Source organism: Cherax quadricarinatus, chromosome 83, assembly GCF_038502225.1.
Source record: "Cherax quadricarinatus isolate ZL_2023a chromosome 83, ASM3850222v1, whole genome shotgun sequence".
Classification (NCBI taxonomy): Eukaryota; Metazoa; Arthropoda; class Malacostraca; order Decapoda; family Parastacidae; genus Cherax; species Cherax quadricarinatus.
Genome location: NC_091374.1, coordinates 4824386 through 4848281, shown reverse-complemented (window position 1 = coordinate 4848281; position 23896 = coordinate 4824386). Strand labels below are relative to the sequence as shown.

General features: G+C 39.1%; 1 protein-coding gene across 7 annotated transcripts in view; it reads left to right on the top strand.

Annotated features, from left to right (window-relative positions):
* The window catches only part of LOC128702145 (proton-coupled zinc antiporter SLC30A5), a 47976-nt gene that overhangs the window by 11403 nt on the left and 12677 nt on the right, over window positions 1-23896 (top strand). For 6 of the 7 annotated variants that reach the window (XR_008409049.2, XM_053796203.2, XM_053796206.2 and 3 more), the window contains exons 4-8: window positions 10134-10351; window positions 14450-14628; window positions 14900-15067; window positions 22035-22138; window positions 22331-22512. Coding sequence is in view for 6 of the 7 variants with exons in the window: in XM_053796203.2 (XP_053652178.1) it covers window positions 10134-10351; window positions 14450-14628; window positions 14900-15067; window positions 22035-22138; window positions 22331-22512 (851 nt within the window). In the remaining variant the exon portion in view is untranslated. Of the gene's footprint in view, window positions 1-282; window positions 4230-10133; window positions 10352-14449; window positions 14629-14899; window positions 15068-22034; window positions 22139-22330; window positions 22513-23896 lie in introns of those variants that run through there. The other variant, XM_053796200.2, reaches the window with a different exon arrangement.

Sequence of the window (23896 nt, the reverse complement as noted above, 5' to 3'; positions counted from 1 at the left end):
GATTAAGAATTTATGCTTTTAATGCAGTTTTATTGGTATAGTACCACTGTATGAATAGTCTCCCTCTGCACATGTGGAAACTCATATTAATGAGAATCCATATAAAGTGTAGATAAATATTGTATAAGAAATCTTAACATTTTCTTTAAATTTAATACTGTAAATCAGTTAAAAAGATACTTGCAAGCATGGGTTGAAAAGAGAGTTGATATTATTTAGTATGGATTTTTATTATGTACTTCATTATTGTAAAATAACATCAACTCTCTTTTTATCCCCTAGGTGCTGAGCAAGCTGCAAGGGACGTTTTCTCATACTTGCGATAGCCTCGCTAGGATTGCACATCCAGGCAGTAAAGCCTTGTACATTGATCATTTTCTTGTGGAAAACCATATACTGTGTAGAAAAAGACTTTGTTAAATATATTGAAAGAAAGCTTAAGAAAGGACATTTTTTATATTCTGTAAATATACAATATTGACAAAATGTCTTTACGGGAAGGAACTCGTGGAAAGAAGATATCAGTACTACACATGTTGGGAACATGGGAAGGGAAAATTGAAGGCTGCAACTGTCCTTCTTGCAAAGAGTGTGATGCTGGAGAAAAGAATTTGGCATTGACCTCAAAAAGTCCCTCAAAAGTGTTAAAATCTCTGAAAGGTTCCAAACCACTGACTAAAAAAGTTAGTATTAAAGTTAAAACAACAAAGGTAATAGTGGATAATAACAAAGAAGAATGCATCTCTGGGAAGAAGGTATCTCCCAAAAAACACATTTTATCGAAAGTTGCAACTATTATAAAAAATGCCAAACCTGAGGTAACTTCATTCAAAACTGTGGAGGACAGTAATATTTTTGACACTGTTGACCATACTAGTGATAGGGAAGACTTTGAAGGCATGAAAGCTATAAGTGATGATTGCATTAATAGCAATATTGCTGCTGCTCCATCAGACTGTAACAACTTTGAGATAGACCCTACTTATGTATGTGATACAGCTGTGGACATTGAGGAAACAAAGGGTGAAAATGCAGAAGAAATTGTAGGTAGAGAGAGGGTAGTAAAGGCTGAAATAGGAGAGAGGGTAGAGTGCAGTTCCCAGTCAGATAGTAACAGTAATGTAAAAGCTGACAATTTTGCAAAATGGAATGTGAAGCCTTTTCTGGAGGCTAATACTGTGAGTAGACAGGAGGACAAAGAGGATAGGGTATTTGTTGAGTCTGTTAATATAAAGCAAGAACTTGTTGAGTCTTTTAAAATAAAACAAGAACCCGAGGAGTACTTCTCTGATGAAGAGGAAGTTGAGAAAAATGCACGAGGAAAGCATCAGTTGGATGTGAAAAATGAATCCCGGATTAGTAAAAGAGCAAGAATGGTTACATCAGAAATAGAGAATATATATGCAAAACCACGAATGATCTTCACAGGTAGAGGTGTTGTGAGAAAATTTGAACCAGGAATAGATAGAACTCCAAAATCTAAAAGAGGTAGAAAATCAAACAAACCTGCTGTACCTGTAAAAGTAAAGCAAGAACCCAAGGATGTGGAAGAAAATGAGGAAGAGGAGAGTGAATTGGACCAACTTCAAAGAGCTTTGTCAGAAGCAGCGGAAAGCATAAGCGATGTTGGAGAAGAGCTTCTGGATGCCCTTCATGAATTTGGTGAAGAGCCCAAAAAACCTAAGCCCAAAAAAAAAACGAACACCCTATACAAACGGGTTGATAATGATGGTGATAAATATGTTGAGTGTAACATGTGCTTCAAGATGCTCAAAGAATCGTCAATGAAGCAACACTATAAAACACATACTGGAGAAAAGCCCCACACATGTGATGAATGTGAAGCAAGATTTACAAGGAAAGGAGATGTAGAAAGACACAAGAGATTAGTCCACAAAAATCAAAAGCCCTTTAAATGCCAGAAATGTACCAGAGATTTTTCTGATAGAAAAAATTTAAAGGCTCATTTACAGAATCACGACAAAGCTATATACTATGCTTGTAATACGTGTGGGTTTAAATTTGGTAAGAGAGAGTATTATGAAAATCACATCCGTTATATTCATCCTCTTGCAGATGGAAGTGTACCAGTCTTTCCTGATATGGATGATGATCTTGCCACAAAACAGCTCAAACAATTAGAAATGGAAGAGCAGAAAGAAAGAAAAATCAAGGAAGAGCCTAGTAACAGAAATAGAGATATGAGTTCGCATGAGGATGACGATGATAATCATGATGAAGAGGAGGAGGAAGAAGATGGAGACAAGGCCATGGAAATAACTGTTACTGAGAGGGAGGATCAAAGTATAATTGCAAAGAGAGGTGTAATCATTAAAAAAGAAGAGGATAATGATATCCAAGATAATGTGAACATTCAAAATCAAGAAGAAGATTTAGAAGAGCAGTTTACATCTGAAGTATCAGGGAAAAATAGTGACAAGTCTTTGAGTTCTTTGAACTGCCTAAAGACTCAAGTAGGCACTGATGTAAGGGTATCAAAGGGAACACTAAGTTTTACGCAGACAGTTCCTGATACAGACTCACAGGATGAAGAGCTGGTAAACAAAGTAATTGCAGCTGCAGTAAGTCAAGCAACTAATACAATTGAAAGTCTTCAGACAAAAGCTGGTGCAAATATGTCTGGGAATGATTTAGGTGACGAGGAAGATGAAGATGAAGAAATTATGGACGATGCTGATGATATTCAAGAAATACTTGATTCTAATTATGAAATACTTCCAATTGCACCGGTGCAGAAGCCAGCACAGCTACCTACAGAAATCCACATAAATGCATCTGTTTCTGGACAAAAACGAAAATTCATAATTCAAGTTCCACCAGGAAGCAATCTAAATGTACAAACTCCAGAGGGAATGGGGATGATTGTGAACATGGTGAATCAGCTGTGCTTGGGGAAGGAACTGGATGGTCCTATAGAAGTTGTAATGCACAACCCCAACACCAGGACCATTTCTCTTGACTGATAAGATATTAATGTATTAATATTAAAGTAAATTTGATTGGTACAAGAGGTGCAGTGAATGTTTTGACCCAAATATTACTTGCAACAGGAAGTGAACCCTTCTGGTATGACACTCGAGTCTTTACCAGTGTCTGGGCTGCCACATCATTTAAATTTAGTGCTCAGTATTATTTTTTGTACAGCACACTCCACTAGTTAATAAGTAGTGCAGTGGCTGAGATCGAATGATACTTGGAGTCGCTCCTTCCTCGAATGAAGCCTGATTACTTTCCACCCTTCTCATTATCCAGGTGCTGTGAGAGTTATGGGTTCCTCACAGATTTAATAATAATCTGGTGTCCTGACAGATAGTTTTGCCTGCTGGAAGAAGCATTTGAATTGAAACACATTAACAATGTGCTGATTATTTTTCTGCATATGAACTATGCATTGTTTGGTACTTGTTATAAATCTAGAATTTTTTTCATTCTTTTGTTCAAAACTTGCAGATATGGTATATGCTTCATATTACACCAGAATCACCATTAAAAGCTAGCAGAGATGTTTTGCTTAAGGTTTGCCTAAGTTGCTCTTCATAACTATAAGCTTTCTGCGTGAGCAACTATATGTCCCCATCTCTGTATAAACATTGTATCATGCCAAAACAATAATACAGTGGACCCCCGGTTAACGATATTTTTTCACTCCAGAAGTATGTTCAGGTGCCAGTAATGACCGAATTTGTTCCCATAAGGAATATTGTGAAGTAGATTAGTCCATTTCAGACCCCCAAACATACACGTGCAAACGCACTTACATAAATACACTTACATAATTGGTCGCATTCGGAGGTGATTGTTATGCGGGGGTCCACTGTAATAATATATAATTATTATTATTATTATTATTATTATTATTATTATTATTTACAACAGATGTGATATTTACCCATCTTTGCCTGTTATTCTTAATTTAGGTCTTAGTGGATGGTCCATTGTTTCTGTTGTTTATTTTGAAGGCTAATTAATTGCATATGCATATATCATCTTGACGCATTCAGTTTAGTTAATTTATACAGTACTGCACGTGAAATATATTTATCCTTTAACAAAAGACAAAAATATTTTAAGCCTTAATACATTTTAATCCTCAAAATGTAGCAGAGGCTACAAAGGCAAAAGGCAAAGGCAAAAAAAAAAATCCTGGTAATCAACTGTATGTAGAAGTAATCAGTACACTATACAAACCCTGCAGTATACACTCCCTACAATACCCTGCAGTATACACACCCTACAATGCCCTGCAGTATACACATCCTACAACACCTTGCAGTGTACACACCCTACAACACCCTGCAGTGTACACACCCTACAACACCCTGCAGTGTACACACCCTACAATACCCTGCAGTATACACATCCTACAATACCCTGCAGTATACACACCCTACAACACCCTGCAGTGTACACACCCTACAACACCCTGCAGTATACACTCCCTACAATACCCTGCAGTATACACATCCTACAACACCCTGCAGTATACACACCCTACAACACCCTGCAGTGTACACACCCTACAACACCCTGCAGTGTACACACCCTACAACACCCTGCAGTGTACACACCCTACAACACCCTGCAGTGTACACACCCTACAACACCCTGCAGTGTACACACCCTACAACACCCTGCAGTGTACACACCCTACAACACCCTGCAGTGTACACACCCTACAACACCCTGCAGTGTACACACCCTACAACACCCTGCAGTGTACACACCCTACAACACCCTGCAGTGTACACACCCTACAACACCCTGCAGTGTACACACCCTACAACACCCTGCAGTGTACACACCCTACAACACCCTGCAGTGTACACACCCTACAACACCCTGCAGTGTACACACCCTACAACACCCTGCAGTGTACACACCCTACAACACCCTACAGTGTACACACCCTACAACACCCTACAGTGTACACACCCTACAACACCCTGCAGTGTACACACCCTACAACACCCTGCAGGATACACACCCTACAATACCCTGCAGTGTACACACCCTACAACACCCTGCAGTGTACACACCCTACAACACCCTACAGTGTACACACCCTACAACACCCTACAGTGTACACACCCTACAACACCCTGCAGTGTACACACCCTACAACACCCTGCAGGATACACACCCTACAATACCCTGCAGTGTACACACCCTACAACACCCTGCAGTGTACACACCCTACAACACCCTGCAGTGTACACACCCTACAACACCCTGCAGTGTACACACCCTACAACACCCTGCAGTGTACACACCCTACAACACCCTACAGTGTACACACCCTACAACACCCTGCAGTGTACACACCCTACAACACCCTGCAGGATACACACCCTACAACACCCTGCAGGATACACACCCTACAACACCCTGCAGGATACACACCCTACAACACCCTGCAGGATACACACCTTACAACACCCTGCAGTATACACACCCTACAACACCCTGCAGTATAGACACCCTACAACGCCCTGCAATATTCGACAAGAGAAGCATACCCATAAATTGTCAAATTGCTTGAGCTACTCAAGTTGTGCACAAATCCTTTTTAATAATTACAAATTTAGCCAGTTACTTGGTTTTTAAATATTATTTTTGTTTTGATTATAGCTAGTTGTATCATGCTTTATTGAAGTTGGTTCAATGTAGAATCTTTCCAGTATTTATTTACTGTACTGTACTTAACTATGGTAGACAACTAGAAAGACTTATTGACATTTGTTAATTAAGTTGCAAGTTAACATTATGAAATGTTCGAAGAAAAACAAATTTGGTCTGAAGCTGATGGAATATATTGTTATAGACCATGGTGCGGTGATAATTATGTATATTGAAATTATTAAATCAGGAGAATGAGATTTTAATATTTTCAGAGATGGGTTAATTTTGACAATATAACAATAATGTTAGGTCATGATGGACTTTTATGCTATCAGTATGTTTTGCAGTATGCTGTATATATAAAAGCATTGATGGGGGAATGTTATAGAGATGTGCAGTCTACAATACTGAGCATGTAGAAATGACAGAATCTATATATTACTTTGTGTTAATGCTGTATTTTGAATATTTACTTTCGTAAGTACAGTACTGTGCATTAGTATAAGAAATCTAGTTATTATGTAAATGGCATGTAATATAATGTGCAACATTTGTTGCTGTGTTTGTTAGTACAGTGATGTGTTTCCCTGTGCTGTGTTCTACTGTATTTTTTATGCATGTAATTTGAAAGCCATTTAGAAATTTGCATAAAAAAATAGGTACAAGTACAAATATTCATCTGACAGATAAACTAATTAATTATCAGAAGTGTGACTTTATATGATTATTGTATATGACTATTAAATAAAGTTTGTAAATTATGATAAAGAATTTTCATTTACAGTATTTAAATGGAAGTTGCATTAGTTTGAAAAATATTGCTGAAAAAACCTCAGCATTATTGTTTTGTATGTGGAAAGTATGATTTAAGATATGTAATAAAGGCTTACAATGAGGAATGTGTTTTGACAACCAAGTTGAATAAGGTGAATATTTGCTGTGCATGAACATTTATTGGAGGAAACAGACTGTGGTGAAGGATTTGTATTCATTGAAGCCTAGGGTCATGTTGGCTGGGATCCTCACTACAGGGTTGTACCATAGATTAACTAAGCACTACCCCCAAGAGTTTGCCTTGTATAGACTTATAAAAGGTACAGGTTGGCCATCACTAATCCATCAGTCGGTAATCCGGCACTAATTTCGGCTAGCATAATTTCAAATTTCCAGGGTCGCCACACCAACTTGCTGCTACTGTTTGGTGGTGCTACTTGCTGCACAAGTCATTCCAATTTCTTTTCCTCCATTTATTGTTATAACCTGCTTACATTTAGCCCTAGCCATGGTTCGAATGAATAAAAGAAATGCTTCTCGTGTAAAACGCACACGCCGTACATTGTCCATAAAAGATAAGGCGGCTGAAGCCACTGTCAGTCACCATGAGCTCAGCTCACTTAGATAAGCTGAGACTAGTAAATTTGGGCCTACATATGACAGAATAGTTCTCTGTGGTAAGTGTTCTCTGCATAAAAGAAAATCCTGCAGCATGGAGTGCATAATGCAAAAAAACTGCAACCGTGTTTTTAGTGTAAAACAGCGACTTTGCAGTGCATTTTCGTATGTTTTTTTATTTTATAGAATGGAGGTATATTACAGAAATAGATGTGATTTTGATTGGTTTCACAACGGAAAGTAACTTTGAAATTGAGCTCAAAAGTAGCGGAAATGTTCGATTTTTGCCGATGTTCAAGAGTAAACAAACGATGTCACCATCCATTACGTGTCCAACTGGCCAGTCTAATACGCAGTCAAGAATGGATTGGCATTATTTATACAATTATTACAACAGTGCAGTAGTCTACATAACAGTAAATCTTCTATTTTTTTGTGTGAATAAAAATTCAAAATGGAAAGCAAGTGTAATATAAGAGGGGCCTGGAGACATGATTTATGAACAGAGAAAATGTTATTTTAGTGCCAGGAATGTCTGCATTGTTTATTCCGGACCCTGTTTTGAAATTGGCATCTCTTGAAATTTGTGTGAAATTTGCCAAATTACTGATTTCTGACCATTTTATTGGATAGTTGAAATAGGTAAAGTAAGTAAGTTTATTCAGGTATACACAAATACAGTTACATAGAATTATCATACATAGCAGCATATGTGTAGAGTGGTTTCTTGTACTTAATTTACAGAATTAAAGGAATAGCAAAATGGCTATGAGTTTGGTAAATTGGAACAATGGAATGGGCCAAAAATAGGGTGTAAAGTGGGTGAAATCACCGTTAGTTTAAGTGTATTCTAATCTAACCACTCTATAATCTGGCAAAATCACTAATCCGGCACCCTACAGGTCCCGATGATGCTGGATTAGTGATGATCAAGCCGTAATTGTTTTCCTCATCTTGAAATTTGCTTACCCTTAGAGCTGTGGTTCTTCATTGGGTAACATAAGGCCTGGACTTTTCACTTAGCGGTGTCTAAACTTATAAAAAAAAATTAAATCAAATACTGTACCGTAATTTGCTTTATTGAATTGCTTCACAAAACCTTTATGCTGTATGACTAATTTTTTATTGTAGTGATATACAGTATTTATTATGTTCCCAAGGTAGATGCTTTATTTTGGTTAGTCTACATCAGCTAACCTAGTCCTGAGCAACAAGCAGTTGTGGTGAGCTGATAGAGATGGAAGGAAGAGAGGGTATGAACATTTATGACAATTATATAATGACTTGCCTGAATGAAAAAAAATATGAACGAGTTTACAAAAATCCTATGTAGACTAATAAAAAAATTAATAAATACCTAAAAGAAATTTGATAAATTGAGTGATTGGAGTGACAGATGGTGGGATTTTGTTGAATACCATATAATGAAAATGGGAAAAAATTGTCACCTTAAAATTACTTACATTAAATTGTGAAAAATTCTTGCTACACCTCAGCACATTTTTAGCAAAAATTTAGAAACTAGAATGCTCTGCATACAAGGGACTTTTGGCAATTACACCCAATCACTATAGTATTTCTTTGTACAACTATGTATCATATCCGCTGTATAGTCCTTGTGGCTTAGCGCTTCTTTTTGATTATAATAATAATAATATGTATCATGTCCAAATAAAAAATAAATATGAAAGGTATTATACTATGGACAGAGGAGGGGTTGTTGAGTTGATTTGGGCTGACCAAGATGGTGTAGTAAGCCTTGGTGGAAGGAGGGATGTGGAGGTTTTAAGTTGCAGGAATTCAAGCATTCAGCAGGCATATGTGAGCATGTTGCATAAGGGTGAGTGGGGTACAAGTAGTTTTAGGGATTTGATGTGCTGTTGGAGATGGCCAGAGTGTTTAAAAAAAGGAAGTTTTTCGTAGAACTTCTTCATGTACAATGGGCTTTCCTTGGAACATGTAAATATTGTTTTCCCAGAATGATACAAATCACCGTAATGTTCATGAGGGTTCTGATGAAATAATGTTTGAATTAATTGCTAAAAAAGTAGGTTGAGTCAATTGTCATACAGTAAAGTTATAAAACTGCAACCTCAAAAGTAGGTCGAGTCAATTATCATAAATAGTGTAAATTACCTAGGATAACTCAAAAAAGGTCAGATATAGTGACTTATTTCCATTGGGTCCTTGTATTATATTACATTTACAAGGGCCCTGATGCTGGTGAAAAGCTGTTGATCCAAAGAATTTGCACTACTCATCTCCTGGGTTAAACCTGATTGCTTCCCATTTCCTAGGTGCTGTATGGCAACCCACAGAACGGGTGTGGTTTGAGCACATGGTGAGTCAGTCTTAAAGCTCCAGGTCAGTGTGTCAGCCACTGGGCCAGCTGGCTGTATAACCCCTGCAGGTATAGAGCTTTCCCCCTAAATATGATAAGAATCACAGCTAATGCAAAACTAATTTGTTATACAGTACATATTCTTATTTTACTAATGAAAAGCTATATAAAAGAGGATATTGCTGTATAATCCATGCTGGTTTAGCACTTTTTTGGCATTATGATCTTAATAATATGCAACAGGTACTGTTTTATAAAGAATGTTAGTAAAATCTTGTCATGAGCCCCTATAAGTTTAGTGCTTCCCTTTGAACATAATACTGTACTGTAATAATAATACATGTATGTACATAGCATTAACAGTAAAGACGGGAATGTATGAGAGTATAGTGGTATAAACCACTATGCCATATCTCATATGTCATATCTGCATGCCTCTGCAAAGACAGTGATTATGAGTGAATGATGGTGAAAGCATTTCTTTCTTTTTTGGGCCGCCCTGCCTCAGTGGGAGATGGCCGTGTGTTGAAAAAAAAAAGTATACAGTATATACAGAAATTTTTCAAGGATTTTAGCAAAAAATTTGGAAGTTGGGGTGACTATATGGAAAATGCATTATCCAGCATATTGTAATTTTGGGAACATTCTAAAATTATTGTTAAGAGATAGTGCAATAATTTTATTTTTAAACATACGTACTATAATTACAAAAAGTTATAGTACTGTATTTCCTTTCTAATGGTTTAATATTATTCGGCAGATGTTCCTTAGTGTATGGCTTTGTTCAGCGGCCCCTCTCTGGAAGTAAAAAACTACAGCAAGTTGTGTGGATAAATATTGGCAGACATGCCTTTGTACAGACCTGCCTCAACCTTCTGTGGTTATGTGGGTTGGCTCGTGTGGGAGCACTACGCGCACTCCTCCTCAGCGAGCATGCTGATATTGTTGTCCTAGCCGTCTGGAGTGCTGTTCTTAAAGGTAAATAATGAAAAATATACTTGCTCACTTTTGAATGTGATTGAGCAGTGCCGTACTACAGGTACTCCTTGACTTACGATGAGGTTACGTTCTGATGAACCCATTGTAATTTGAAAATGTTATGAGTCAAATATGGATTTTTTTTTTTTTATTATCACACCGGCCGATTCCCACCAAGGCAGGGTGGCCCGAAAAAGAAAAACTTTCACCATCATTCACTCCATCACTGTCTTGCCAGAAGGGTGCTTTACACTACAGTTTTTAAACTGCAACATTAACACCCCTCCTTCAGAGTGCAGGCACGGTACTTCCCATCTCCAGGACTCAAGTCCGGCCTGCCGGTTTCCCTGAACCCCTTCATAAATGTTACTTTGCTCACACTCCAACAGCACGTCAAGTATTAAAAACCATTTGTCTCCATTCACTCCTATCAAACACGCTCACGCATGCCTGCTGGAAGTCCAAGCCCCTCGCACACAAAACCTCCTTTACCCCCTCCCTCCAACCTTTCCTAGGCCGACCCCTACCCCGCCTTCCTTCCACTACAGACTGATACACTCTTGAAGTTATTCTGTTTCGCTCCATTCTCTCCACATGTCCGAACCACCTCAACAACCCTTCCTCAGCCCTCTGGACAACAGTTTTGGTAATCCCGCACCTCCTCCTAACTTCCAAACTACGAATTCTCTGCATTATATTCACACCACACATTGCTCTCAGACATGACATCTCCACTGCCTCCATCCTTCTCCTCGCTGCAACATTCATCACCCATGCTTCACACCCATATAAGAGCGTTGGTAAAACTATACTCTCATACATTCCCCTCTTTGCCTCCAAGGACAAAGTTCTTTGTCTCCACAGACTCCTAAGTGCACCACTCACCCTTTTCCCCTCATCAATTCTATGATTCACCTCATCTTTCATAGACCCATCCGCTGACATGTCCACTCCCAAATATCTGAATACATTCACCTCCTCCATACTCTCTCCCTCCAATCTGATATCCAATCTTTCATCACCTAATCTTTTTGTTATCCTCATAACCTTACTCTTTCCTGTATTCACTTTCAATTTTCTTCTTTTGCACACCCTACCAAATTCATCCACCAATCTATGCAACTTCTCTTCAGAATCTCCCAGAAGCACAGTGTCATCAGCAAAGAGCAACTGTGACAACTCCCACTTTATGTGTAATTCTTTATCTTTTAACTCCACGCCTCTTGCCAAGACCCTCGCATTTACTTCTCTTACAACCCCATCTATAAATATATTAAACAACCACGGTGACATCACACATCCCTGTCTAAGGCCTACTTTTACTGGGAAATAATTTCCCTCTTTCCTACATACTCTAACTTGAGCCTCACTATCCTCGTAAAACCTCTTCACTGCTTTCAGTAACCTACCTCCTACACCATACACCTGCAAGATCTGCAACATTGCCCCCTATCCACCCTGTCATATGCCTTTTCCAAATCCATAAATGCCACAAAGACCTCTTTAGCCTTATCCAACTACTGTTCACTTATATGTTTCACTGTAAACACCTGGTCCACACACCCCCTACCTTTCCTAAAGCCTCCTTGTTCATCTGCTATCCTATTCTCCGTCTTACTCTTAATTCTTTCAATAATAACTCTACCATACACTTTGCCAGGTATACTCAACAGACTTATCCCGCTATAATTTTTGCACTCTCTTTTATCCCCTTTGCCTTTATACAAAGGAACTATGCATGCTCTCTGCCAATCCCTAGGTACCTTACCCTCTTCCATACATTTATTAAATAATTGCAGCAACCACTCCAAAACTATATCCCCACCTGCTTTTAACATTTCTATCTTTATCCCATCAATCCCGGCTGCCTTACCCCCTTTCATTTTACCTACTGCCTCACGAACTTCCCCCACACTCACAACTGGCTCTTCCTCACTCCTACAAGATGTTGTTCCTCCTTGCCCTATACACGAAATCACAGCTTCCCTATCTTCATCAACATTTAACAATTCCTCAAAATATTCCCTCCATCTTCCCAATACCTCTAACTCTCCACTTAATAACTCTCCTCTCCTATTTTTAACTGACAAATCCATTTGTTCTCTAGGCTTTCTTAACTTGTTAACCTCACTCCAAAACTTTTTCTTATTTTCAGCAAAATTTGTTGATAACATCTCACCCACTCTCTCATTTGCTCTCTTTTTACATTGCTTCACCACTCTCTTAACCTCTCTCTTTTTCTCCATATACTCTTCCCTCCTTGCATCACTTCTACTTTGTAAAAACTTCTCATATGCTAACTTTTTCTCCCTTACTACTCTCTTCACATCATCATTCCACCAATCGCTCCTCTTCCCTCCTGCACCCACTTTCCTGTAACCACAAACTTCTGCTGAACACTCTAACACTACATTTTTTAACCTACCCCATACCTCTTCGACCCCATTGCCTATGCTCTCATTAGCCCATCTATCCTCCAATAGCTGTTTATATCTTACCCTAACTGCCTCCTCTTTTAGTTTATAAACCTTCACCTCTCTCTTCCCTGATGCTTCTATTCTCCTTGTATCCCATCTACCTTTTACTCTCAGTGTAGCTACAACTAGAAAGTGATCTGATATATCTGTGGCCCCTCTATAAGCATGTACATCCTGAAGTCTACTCAACAGTCTTTTATCTACCAATACATAATCCAACAAACTACTGTCATTTTGCCCTACATCATATCTTGTATACTTATTTATCCTATTTTTCTTAAAATATGTATTACCTATAACTAAACCCCTTTCTATACAAAGTTCAATCAGAGGGCTCCCATTATCATTTACACCTAGCACCCCAAACTTACCTACCACACCCTCTCTAAAAGTTTCTCCCACTTTAGCATTCAGGTCCCCTACCACAATTACTCTCTCACTTGGTTCAAAGGCTCCTATACATTCACTTAACATCTCCCAAAATCTCTCTCTCTCCTCTGCATTCCTCTCTTCTCCAGGTGCATACACGCTTATTATGACCCACTTCTCGCATCCAACCTTTAATCCACATAATTCTTGAATTTACACATTCATATTCCCTTTTCTCCTTCCATAACTGATCATTCAACATTACTGCTACCCCTTCCTTTGCTCTAACTCTCTCAGATACTCCAGATTTAATCCCATTTATTTCCCCCCACCGAAACTCCCCTACCCCCTTCAGCTTTGTTTTGCTTAGGGCCAGGACATCCAGCTTCTTTTCATTCATAACATCAGCAATCATCTGTTTCTTGTCATCCGCACTACATCCACGCACATTTAAGCATCCCAGTTTTATAAAGTTTTTCTTCTTCTCTTTTTTAGTAAATGTCTACAGGAGAAGGGGTTACCAGCCCATTGCTCCCAGCATTTTTAGTCGCCTCATACGACTCGCATGGCTTACAGAGGAAAGATTCTTTTCCACTTCCCCATGGACAATAGAAGAAATATAGAGGAACAAGAGCTATTTAGAAAAAGGAGAAAAACCTAGATGTATGTATATATATATATATGCATGTGCGTGTCTGTGAAGTGTGACCAAAGTGTAAGTAGGAGTAGCAAGATATCCCTGTTATCTAGCGTGTTTATGAGACAGAAAAAGAAACCAGCAATCCTACCATCATGCAAAACAGTTACAGGTTTCTGTTTCACAGTCATCTGGCACGACGGTAGTACTTCCCTGGGTGGTTGCTGTCTACCAACCTACTACCTATGGATATGATGAAGTAAATAAATAACTCACTGAATAAGCACATAAACGGATAATTATTGTAACTAACTAAATACCAGTACTGAAAAGTAAATAATTGAATACAAGTTTATCCTATCTATTACTATCACTCCTGAATTTGCATCACTATTGCACCATAGTAGAATCAAAATATCATAAGTTGAACCATCGTAAAGTGAGAAGCATCTATGTGTTCCTTTATTAGCTTTATTACTTGACTCCGCTCATCTGTGTCCAACCTGAATAAGGCTGTTTACTGTGTACGATTAAAAATTAATAGGATGGCTTGGATGTGACAGTTCAAAGGGTCTTTTCAGTGAGAAAGAATAATTTGACTAATAATTTTTCCAGGTATTGGTGGTCCAGGGAAGCTACGAGGCTCATTATGGTTTGTGCTTGGTGTTTTGTCTCTGGTTTTGTTTGACAATGACTTAGCAAAGGCAACAGAACACCCAGAGGGACAACAACATCATGGTATCAGTCATTTACTCTATTATCTCTTAGCCTGGACTGGACTTTCAGATCATGAGGTAATTAATATATGGTATTCTCCTTTTAGCAAGGGGCTAGTAACCCCTTCTCTTGTATATATTACTAAGTTTAAAATGAGAAACTTTTGTTTTTTCTTTTGGGCCACCCCCGCCTCAGTGGGATATGGCTGGTTTGTTGAAAGAAGATTCTCCTTTTATTTTGTTTTCTTTTTAAATTTGTGTATATTCATCAGGGCAAATGTTCACCCTGTGGATTGTTATGTAAAGTCTGATGTACTTTACATAATAGAGGTGTTACTTGCACTTCCAGGGTGGTATTGTAGTGCTGCTGCTAACACTTTGTCTTCAAGCGTATGTAAACAATGGTGGACGTCGCCTGGCTGTTGATGTTGGTGGGTCGAAGCGTCTACGTGCTCTCACAGCTATTGTTTCTACAATTTTCCTCTGTCCATTTGCCTTCATGATTTGGCTGACTCAGGTATGTGGTAATTTGTACTAGAACAATATTCAGTACTGATTCGAATTATAGTTTAAATGTCATGTCCAAGAGTAATGTGTAGTGTAACAATTTTGAAGAGAATAAGGTATGATAAAATTAAAAGTGTTTATTGGTATGAAAGAGCAGAGGAGTTATTGAGATAGTTTAGTTATGTATAGGAACTTTGCAGGAGGAGGATAAGTTAAGTAAGATAATGTATAAATCTGGTATGGAAGGTAAAAGAGTAAGGGACTTCCAAGGATGATTTGAATGATAAGGTTTTAAAAGGTACAGTTTTGAGAGTTGAGCATGCATGTGGCAAAATGTTAGGTCAGGGTGAGCACAGGTGACATTTTCAGGATTTTAATTGCTATTGGAGTAAGTTGTATTATATCTGTTCAGGGATTCAGGGGCTTTGGTTAACTGGTTAACTGAAGTTGGCAAGAATATTGCAGTTTGGTGGGTCATCATTGGATCATGTCTGTATTGTTTTGGAAAGACAGCTAGAGAGTGAGTGATGGTGAGTATGTTTTCTTCTCTGCTTTGGTCTTCCTTGGTGGGAAAATGTCAGTTTATTAAAAATCTAGAGTATTCTACTTATTTTTATTTTTTCTTAATATTTTATAATTTTCCTTACACTATCAGATATTTTATGAAAATTGGTTCAGTCCTGAGCACTGAATCTCTTCAAATTAATACTTTGGAAATTATTGTCGGTATGTACCTTTAATTGTAAACAGGAGGCTTTATTTACTTAGTACTTCAGTATTTGTTTTCTCTAAATTTCATGCTATTTGTAAAAGCCATTTCTGCTCTGTTTTGTATTGCCGTTTTTCTTAAGTGCTCAGCAAAATGCTGATGTTATGCATTGATCTCCATTAATGGTCAGTGTTATAATCAACTTCACACCACAGCTGACTTGTCTACATTATCTTCACAATTATAGATACAAAGTACTGATAATACTATGTTCTATTTCTTCTTCTTTCTTTCAACAAATCAGCCGTATCCCACCGAGGCGGGGCGGCCCAAAAGGAAAAATGAAAGTTTCTCCTTTTAAATTTAGTAATATATAGAGGAGAAGGGATTACTAGCCCCATGCTCCCTGCATTTTAGTCGCCTCTTAAGACATGCATGACTCACGGAGGAAGAATTTTGTTCCACTTCACCATGGAGATAAGAGGAAATAAACAAGAACAAGAACTAGTAAGGAAACAGAAGAAAACCCAGAGAGGCATGTGTATATATAGTATATATGTATATATATATAGGCTTGTCTGTGCATGTTTGGTATGACCTAAGTGTAAGTAGAAGTAGCAAGATATACCTGAAATCTTGCATGTTTATGAGACAGAAAAAAAGACACCAGCAATCCTACCATCATGTAAAACAACTACACGCTTCCGTTACACACTCACTTGGCAGGATGGTAGTACCTCCCTGGGTGGCTGCTGTCTGTCTACCAACCTGCTACCTGTAATATTCTATTTCATATGCTGCCAAATGTACATTACAGTATTTTGCTTATTAGTGGAATAGGTTACAGTCAGTCCCTGACTTGCAGTGATGTGACTTAAAATGATCTACACTTGTGATCAGGGCACTTTGTAACCAATTAATAATCAATAAATGCCTATTTTAGGGGAAACTAGTTAGCCAGACTTGAGTCCTGGAGGTGGGACGTACAGTGCTTGTATTTTAAAGTAAGGGTTTGGAATATTGGCTGTTTGGAGTGACATCTGAACTGTCATATGTGGGCGCCTCTGCAAACACTGATTATGTGTGGATGATGGTGAAAGCGTTTCTTCTTTTTTGGAACACCCTGGGTTGATGGGAGATGGCTCGTTTATTAAAAAAATATTCACAAATTATTTTCATGATTTTTATTATTTTTTTCACATTGATGGTTTGGGTTTGTTCATTTTATCTATGTTATTTTTTTATTATCACACTGGCCGATTCCCACCAAGGCAGGGTGGCCCGAAAAAGAAAAACTTTCACCATCATTCACTCCATCACTGTCTTGCCAGAAGGGTGCTTTACACTACAGTTTTTAAACTGCAACATTAACACCCCTCCTTCAGAGTGCAGGCACTGTACTTCCCATCTCCAGGACTCAAGTCCGGCCTGCCGGTTTCCCTGAATCCCTTCATAAATGTTACTTTGCTCACACTCCAACAGCACGTCAAGTATTAAAAACCATTTGTCTCCATTCACTCCTATCAAACACGCTCACGCATGCCTGCTGGAAGTCCAAGCCCCTCGCACACAAAACCTCCTTTACCCCCTCCCTCCAACCCTTCCTAGGCCGACCCCTACCCTGCCTTCCTTCCACTACAGACTGATACACTCTTGAAGTCATTCTGTTTCGCTCCATTCTCTCTACATGTCCGAACCACCTCAACAACCCTTCCTCAGCCCTCTGGACAACAGTTTTGGTAATCCCGCACCTCCTCCTAACTTCCAAACTACGAATTCTCTGCATTATATTCACACCACACATTGCCCTCAGACATGACATCTCCACTGCCTCCAGCCTTCTCCTCGCTGCAACATTCATCACCCACGCTTCACACCCATATAAGAGCGTTGGTAAAACTATACTCTCATACATTCCCCTCTTTGCCTCCAAGGACAAAGTTCTTTGTCTCCACAGACTCCTAAGTGCACCACTCACTCTTTTTCCCTCATCAATTCTATGATTCACCTCATCTTTCATAGACCCATCCGCTGACACGTCCACTCCCAAATATCTGAATACGTTCACCTCCTCCATACTCTCTCCCTCCAATCTGATATTCAATCTTTCATCACCTAATCTTTTTGTTATCCTCATAACCTTACTCTTTCCTGTATTCACCTTTAATTTTCTTCTTTTGTACACCCTACCAAATTCATCCACCAATCTCTGCAACTTCTCTTCAGAATCTCCCAAGAGCACAGTGTCATCAGCAAAGAGCAGCTGTGACAACTCCCACTTTGTGTGTGATTCTTTATCTTTTAACTCCACGCCTCTTGTCAAGACCCTCGCATTTACTTCTCTTACAACCCCATCTATAAATATATTAAACAACCACGGTGACATCACACATCCTTGTCTAAGGCCTACTTTTACTGGGAAAAAATTTCCCTCTTTCCTACATACTCTAACTTGAGCCTCACTATCCTCGTAAAAACTCTTCACTGCTTTCAGTAACCTACCTCCTACACCATACACTTGCAACATCTGCCACATTGCCCCCCTATCCACCCTGTCATACGCCTTTTCCAAATCCATAAATGCCACAAAGACCTCTTTAGCCTTATCTAAATACTGTTCACTTATATGTTTCACTGTAAACACCTGGTCCACACACCCCCTACCTTTCCTAAAGCCTCCTTGTTCATCTGCTATCCTATTCTCCGTCTTACTCTTAATTCTTTCAATTATAACTCTACCATACACTTTACCAGGTACACTCAACAGACTTATCCCCCTATAATTTTTGCACTCTCTTTTATCCCCTTTGCCTTTATACAAAGGAACTATGCATGCTCTCTGCCAATCCCTAGGTACCTTACCCTCTTCCATACATTTATTAAATAATTGCACCAACCACTCCAAAACTATATCCCCACCTGCTTTTAACATTTCTATCTTTATCCCATCAATCCCGGCTGCCTTACCCCCTTTCATTTTACCTACTGCCTCACGAACTTCCCCCACACTCACAACTGGCTCTTCCTCACTCCTACAAGATGTTATTCCTCCTTGCCCTATACACGAAATCACAGCTTCCCTATCTTCATCAACATTTAACAATTCCTCAAAATATTCCCTCCATCTTCCCAATACCTCTAACTCTCCATTTAATAACTCTCCTCTCCTATTTTTAACTGACAAATCCATTTGTTCTCTAGGCTTTCTTAACTTGTTAATCTCACTCCAAAACTTTTTCTTATTTTCAACAAAATTTGTTGATAACATCTCACCCACTCTCTCATTTGCTCTCTTTTTACATTGCTTCACCACTCTCTTAACTTCTCTCTTTTTCTCCATATACTCTTCCCTCCTTGCATCACTTCTACTTTGTAAAAACTTCTCATATGCTAACTTTTTCTCCCTTACTACTCTCTTTACATCATCATTCCACCAATCGCTCCTCTTCCCTCCTGCACCCACTTTCCTGTAACCACAAACTTCTGCTGAACACTCTAACACTACATTTTTAAACCTACCCCATACCTCTTCGACCCCATTGCCTATGCTCTCATTAGCCCATCTATCCTCCAATAGCTGTTTATATCTTACCCTAACTGCCTCCTCTTTTAGTTTATAAACCTTCACCTCTCTCTTCCCTGATGCTTCTATTCTCCTTGTATCCCATCTACCTTTTACTCTCAGTGTAGCTACAACTAGAAAGTGATCTGATATATCTGTGGCCCCTCTATAAACATGTACATCCTGAAGTCTACTCAACAGTCTTTTATCTACCAATACATAATCCAACAAACTACTGTCATTTTGCCCTACATCATATCTTGTATACTTATTTATCCTCTTTTTCTTAAAATATGTATTACCTATAACTAAACCCCTTTCTATACAAAGTTCAATCAAAGGGCTCCCATTATCATTTACACCTGGCACCCCAAACTTACCTACCACACCCTCTCTAAAAGTTTCTCCTACTTTAGCATTCAAGTCCCCTACCACAATTACTCTCTCACTTGGTTCAAAGGCTCCTATACATTCACTTAACATCTCCCAAAATCTCTCTCTCTCCTCTGCATTCCTCTCTTCTCCAGGTGCATACACGCTTATTATGACCCACTTCTCGCATCCAACCTTTACTTTAATCCACATAATTCTTGAATTTACACATTCATATTCTCTTTTCTCCTTCCATAACTGATCATTTAACATTACTGCTACCCCTTCCTTTGCTCTAACTCTCTCAGATACTCCAGATTTAATCCCATTTATTTCCCCCCACTGAAACTCTCCTACCCCCTTCAGCTTTGTTTCGCTTAGGGCCAGGACATCCAACTTCTTTTCATTCATAACATCAGCAATCATCTGTTTCTTGTCATCCGCACTACATCCACGCACATTTAAGCAACCCAGTTTTATAAAGTTTTTCTTCTTCTCTTTTTTAGTAATTGTATACAGGAGAAGGGGTTACTAGCCCATTGCTCCCGGCATTTTAGTCGCCTCATACGACACGCATGGCTTACGGAGGAAAGATTCTTTTCCACTTCCCCATGGACAATAGAAGAAATAAAAAAGAACAAGAGCTATTTAGAAAAAGGAGAAAAACCTAGATGTATGTATATATATATATGCATGTGCGTGTCTGTGAAGTGTGACCAAAGTGTAAGTAGGAGTAGCAAGATATCCCTGTTATCTTAGCGTGTTTATGAGACAGAAAAAGAAACCAGCAATCCTACCATCATGCAAAACAGTTACAGGTTTTTGTTTCACAGTCATCTGGCAGGACGGTAGTACTTCCCTGGGTGGTTGCTGTCTACCAACCTACTACCTATGTATGGTAATTTTGCTTGTTTGATAGAGATTGGTCGAGAATTCTAGATTACATAGTATAATTATAATTTTGCTAAGCTTAGTTATAAATAAATTTTTCTTGGTTAATTTTCTACCAAATGTATTGATAGTTTGTGAATGTTAAGTTTTTGTGTGTATGGAGATTTCACGTTTGGTAGATATTCTTCAAGAACTGTAGATTTTTTATTGAGATTGTTGTTTTTGGGGACAGTTATCTATGTTTAATAAATTGATGGCTGACAGTCAGTGTATGCCAGGGAGGCAGGTGGTGGTTTTCCTGGGAGGGCAGCCCCAGCCCCAGATTGGTGGCCAAGCTGAGGGTGAAGGATCAAGGAGTGGTTGATTTGCCTGGTATCCTTGTGGGGAAGGGCATGGTCCCTGGCTAGCAGCTGATGGGGAAAGACTGGGTTGGAGGAACCTTATGTGGAAGGTCATAGTCCCTGGCTAGCAGCCGATGGGGAAGGACTGGGTGGAAGGAAGGTGTTACCATGGAACCTGGGGCCAGTGACCCTGAAGGATAGGACTGGCAGGCTACTCCCTCTTCTCCTTTTCCTGACTCTGCTTACTGTATTCTCACCTCAACCATCTCCCTCCCTACCAATGCACTGCCCTCACCAGTCCTTGCCACACTGTGTGCCAATTTCTTATACGTCTAATCCTTTCACTGTTATCAGTGAGATAATGGAGAGCATATCTAAAGTGTGTTGTGCCAGATTGGGAAAGATAATGGGAGAGAGGGAGGGAAGGAATAGGAGAGTGGGAGGGAAGGAATGTGAGAGAGGGATGAAGGTAAGGGAATAAAAGAAAAGCAGTGGGAAGGAGGGAAATAAAGAGGAAGGGAAGTGAGAGGAACTCATCTGAGTACTACAGTATAATATGCAATGTATCTAGCTACGGACCTGTTAATATGCTCAAATGTACTGCTCAGATATAACCTATATCAAAATAGTGTAAGAATTAGTATTAGTCTGCCCAGAGTGCCTAGGCATGATAGTGTACATCTTTGTCATTAAAATCATATAACATGTAAACCACTCATTGTAAGCTTTACAAGGAAATAAATGTTTGTAAATCAGATTAATTCGTTTCAGACCACCCAAAAATACATTTACAAAAGCACTTACATAAATGCACTTACATAAATGTTCGAGCTTTGAGCTGTTCGTATCCCGAGGTACCACTGTATTATGGTTTGGGAAAGCATCTCTGATTATAATATGGGTATTTGTGGGAAAATAGGTCTAAATTTCACATACATGAGAAATGAATGATTTTCAGAAATGCATTTATGTTATAACTGGGGGCTTACCAGAACACTGTTCAGTATTTCTCCTAACTTATAATATTTGTATTGTTAACATTTCTCAATTTAAAGTATGCAAACTTGTTAACAGGTATTATTAACAGGATCTGATATTGCAGGACACACCTAGCCCAGGGGCTCTGCAGTTTCTGCCACAGGCATTTGCTGTCGCCTTGTTTGTCTTTGTTTTACATTATTACATTGATGCTGCTTGTATTCAGAGGTATGTGCAATACTTTCATTTGTGCTATTATGATGATAGATTTACTTTTGGAAGACCATGAACCAGGGATTTTTTTTCATTTGCATACAGCTTTCCAAATTAATGTTTTGTTACAACCGTTTTCCAGTATTATCAGATATAGGTAATCGGTCTTTTTCAGAATCTGTTGCTGTGTTATATACTATCTTGCAGGCTGGATATGGTTAGGACAGCAAGAATTGGCACTCTAGCCACCTTCTTTGCTGGTTTTCTTTTGAGTGCTGTCTGGAAGTATTCAGTGAAAAGCGAAGAAAACAATACCGATGTTGTCCAAGAAAAATTTGACCATGCCTTGTCTGGAGGAGTTGCATTTAGTTTTATTATGTTATCTGCAGGTAAGCCTTACTGCATTTAGTGTTGATATGCTGTTGATATGTTTTGACGAGCTGTTGGAGTGTGAGCAGGGTAATACATAGTGAAGGGATTCAGGGAAACCGGTTACTATTTTTATATAGCCGGACTTGAGTCCTGGAAATGGGAAGTACAATGCCTGCACTCTAAAGGAGGGGTTTGGGATATTGGCAGTTTGGAGGGATATGTTTATACATATATGTTTATACATATATGTTCTAAACTGTTGTATTCTGAGCACCTCTGCAAAAACAGTGATTATGTGTGAGTGAGGTGAAAGTGTTGAATGATGATGAAAGTATTTTCTTTTTGGGGATTTTCTTTCTTTTTGGGTCACCCTGCCTCGGTGGAAGACGGCCGACTTGTTAAAAAAAAAAGAAAATGCTGTCTTCAGTGATGGGATCAATAATGTCCACAAGGGAAAAGGACACCAGTGATCTTAAGACATAACTATACTGTGTGGTGATCCTTTGCTTGGTAATGTGGTTTAATCCTAGTTATAATAGGCCAGAAGATCCTTAACCAGTAAATGATTCATTCTTAGGAAACATTTTTCTTACGAGCATAATATACAGTGGACCCCTGGTTTACGATATTATTTCATTCCAGAAGTATGTTTAGGTGCCAGTACTGAACGAATTTGTTCCCATAAGGAATATTGTGAATTAGATTAGTCCATTTCAGACCCCCAAACATACACGTACAAATGCACTTATATAAATACACTTACATAATTGGTCGCATTGGGAGCTGATCGTAAAGCGGGGGTTCACTGTACTGCCAACATCACGAGTGGGCTTCCATGAGGCTCAAGTCTGGTCCTGATAATGTTTCTAATCTACGTATATAAAGGAATAAACAGATAAAAGATAAAGATAAAGATTTTATTTCTTTGCAAGGTTACGATGTGCATTTACAGTTTTGATTAGTTAAGTACAAAGAAAGCCACTATCATGCTGGGGCATTTCTGGCAGACTTGTCCTACCTGGAGTGTACCGGGAGAGGGTTTTGGGGGGTCAACGCCTCCGCGGCTCAGTTTGAGACCAGGCCTCATGGTGGATCAGGGTCTGATCAACCAGGCTGTTACTGCTGGCTGCATGCAAGCTGACGTACGAACCACAGCCCGGTTGGTCATATACTGACTTGAGGTGCCTGCCCAGTGCCTTCTTGAAGACAACCAGGGGTCTATTGGTAATCTCCCCATTAAGGGGGATTACCAATAGACCCCTGGCTGTCTTCAAGCAGGCACTGGACAGGCACCTAAAGTTGGTACCTGACCAGCCAGGCTATGGGTCGTATGTTGGACTGTGTGCGGCTAGCAGTAACAGCCTGGTTGATCAAGCCCTGGTCCACCATGAGGCCTGGACA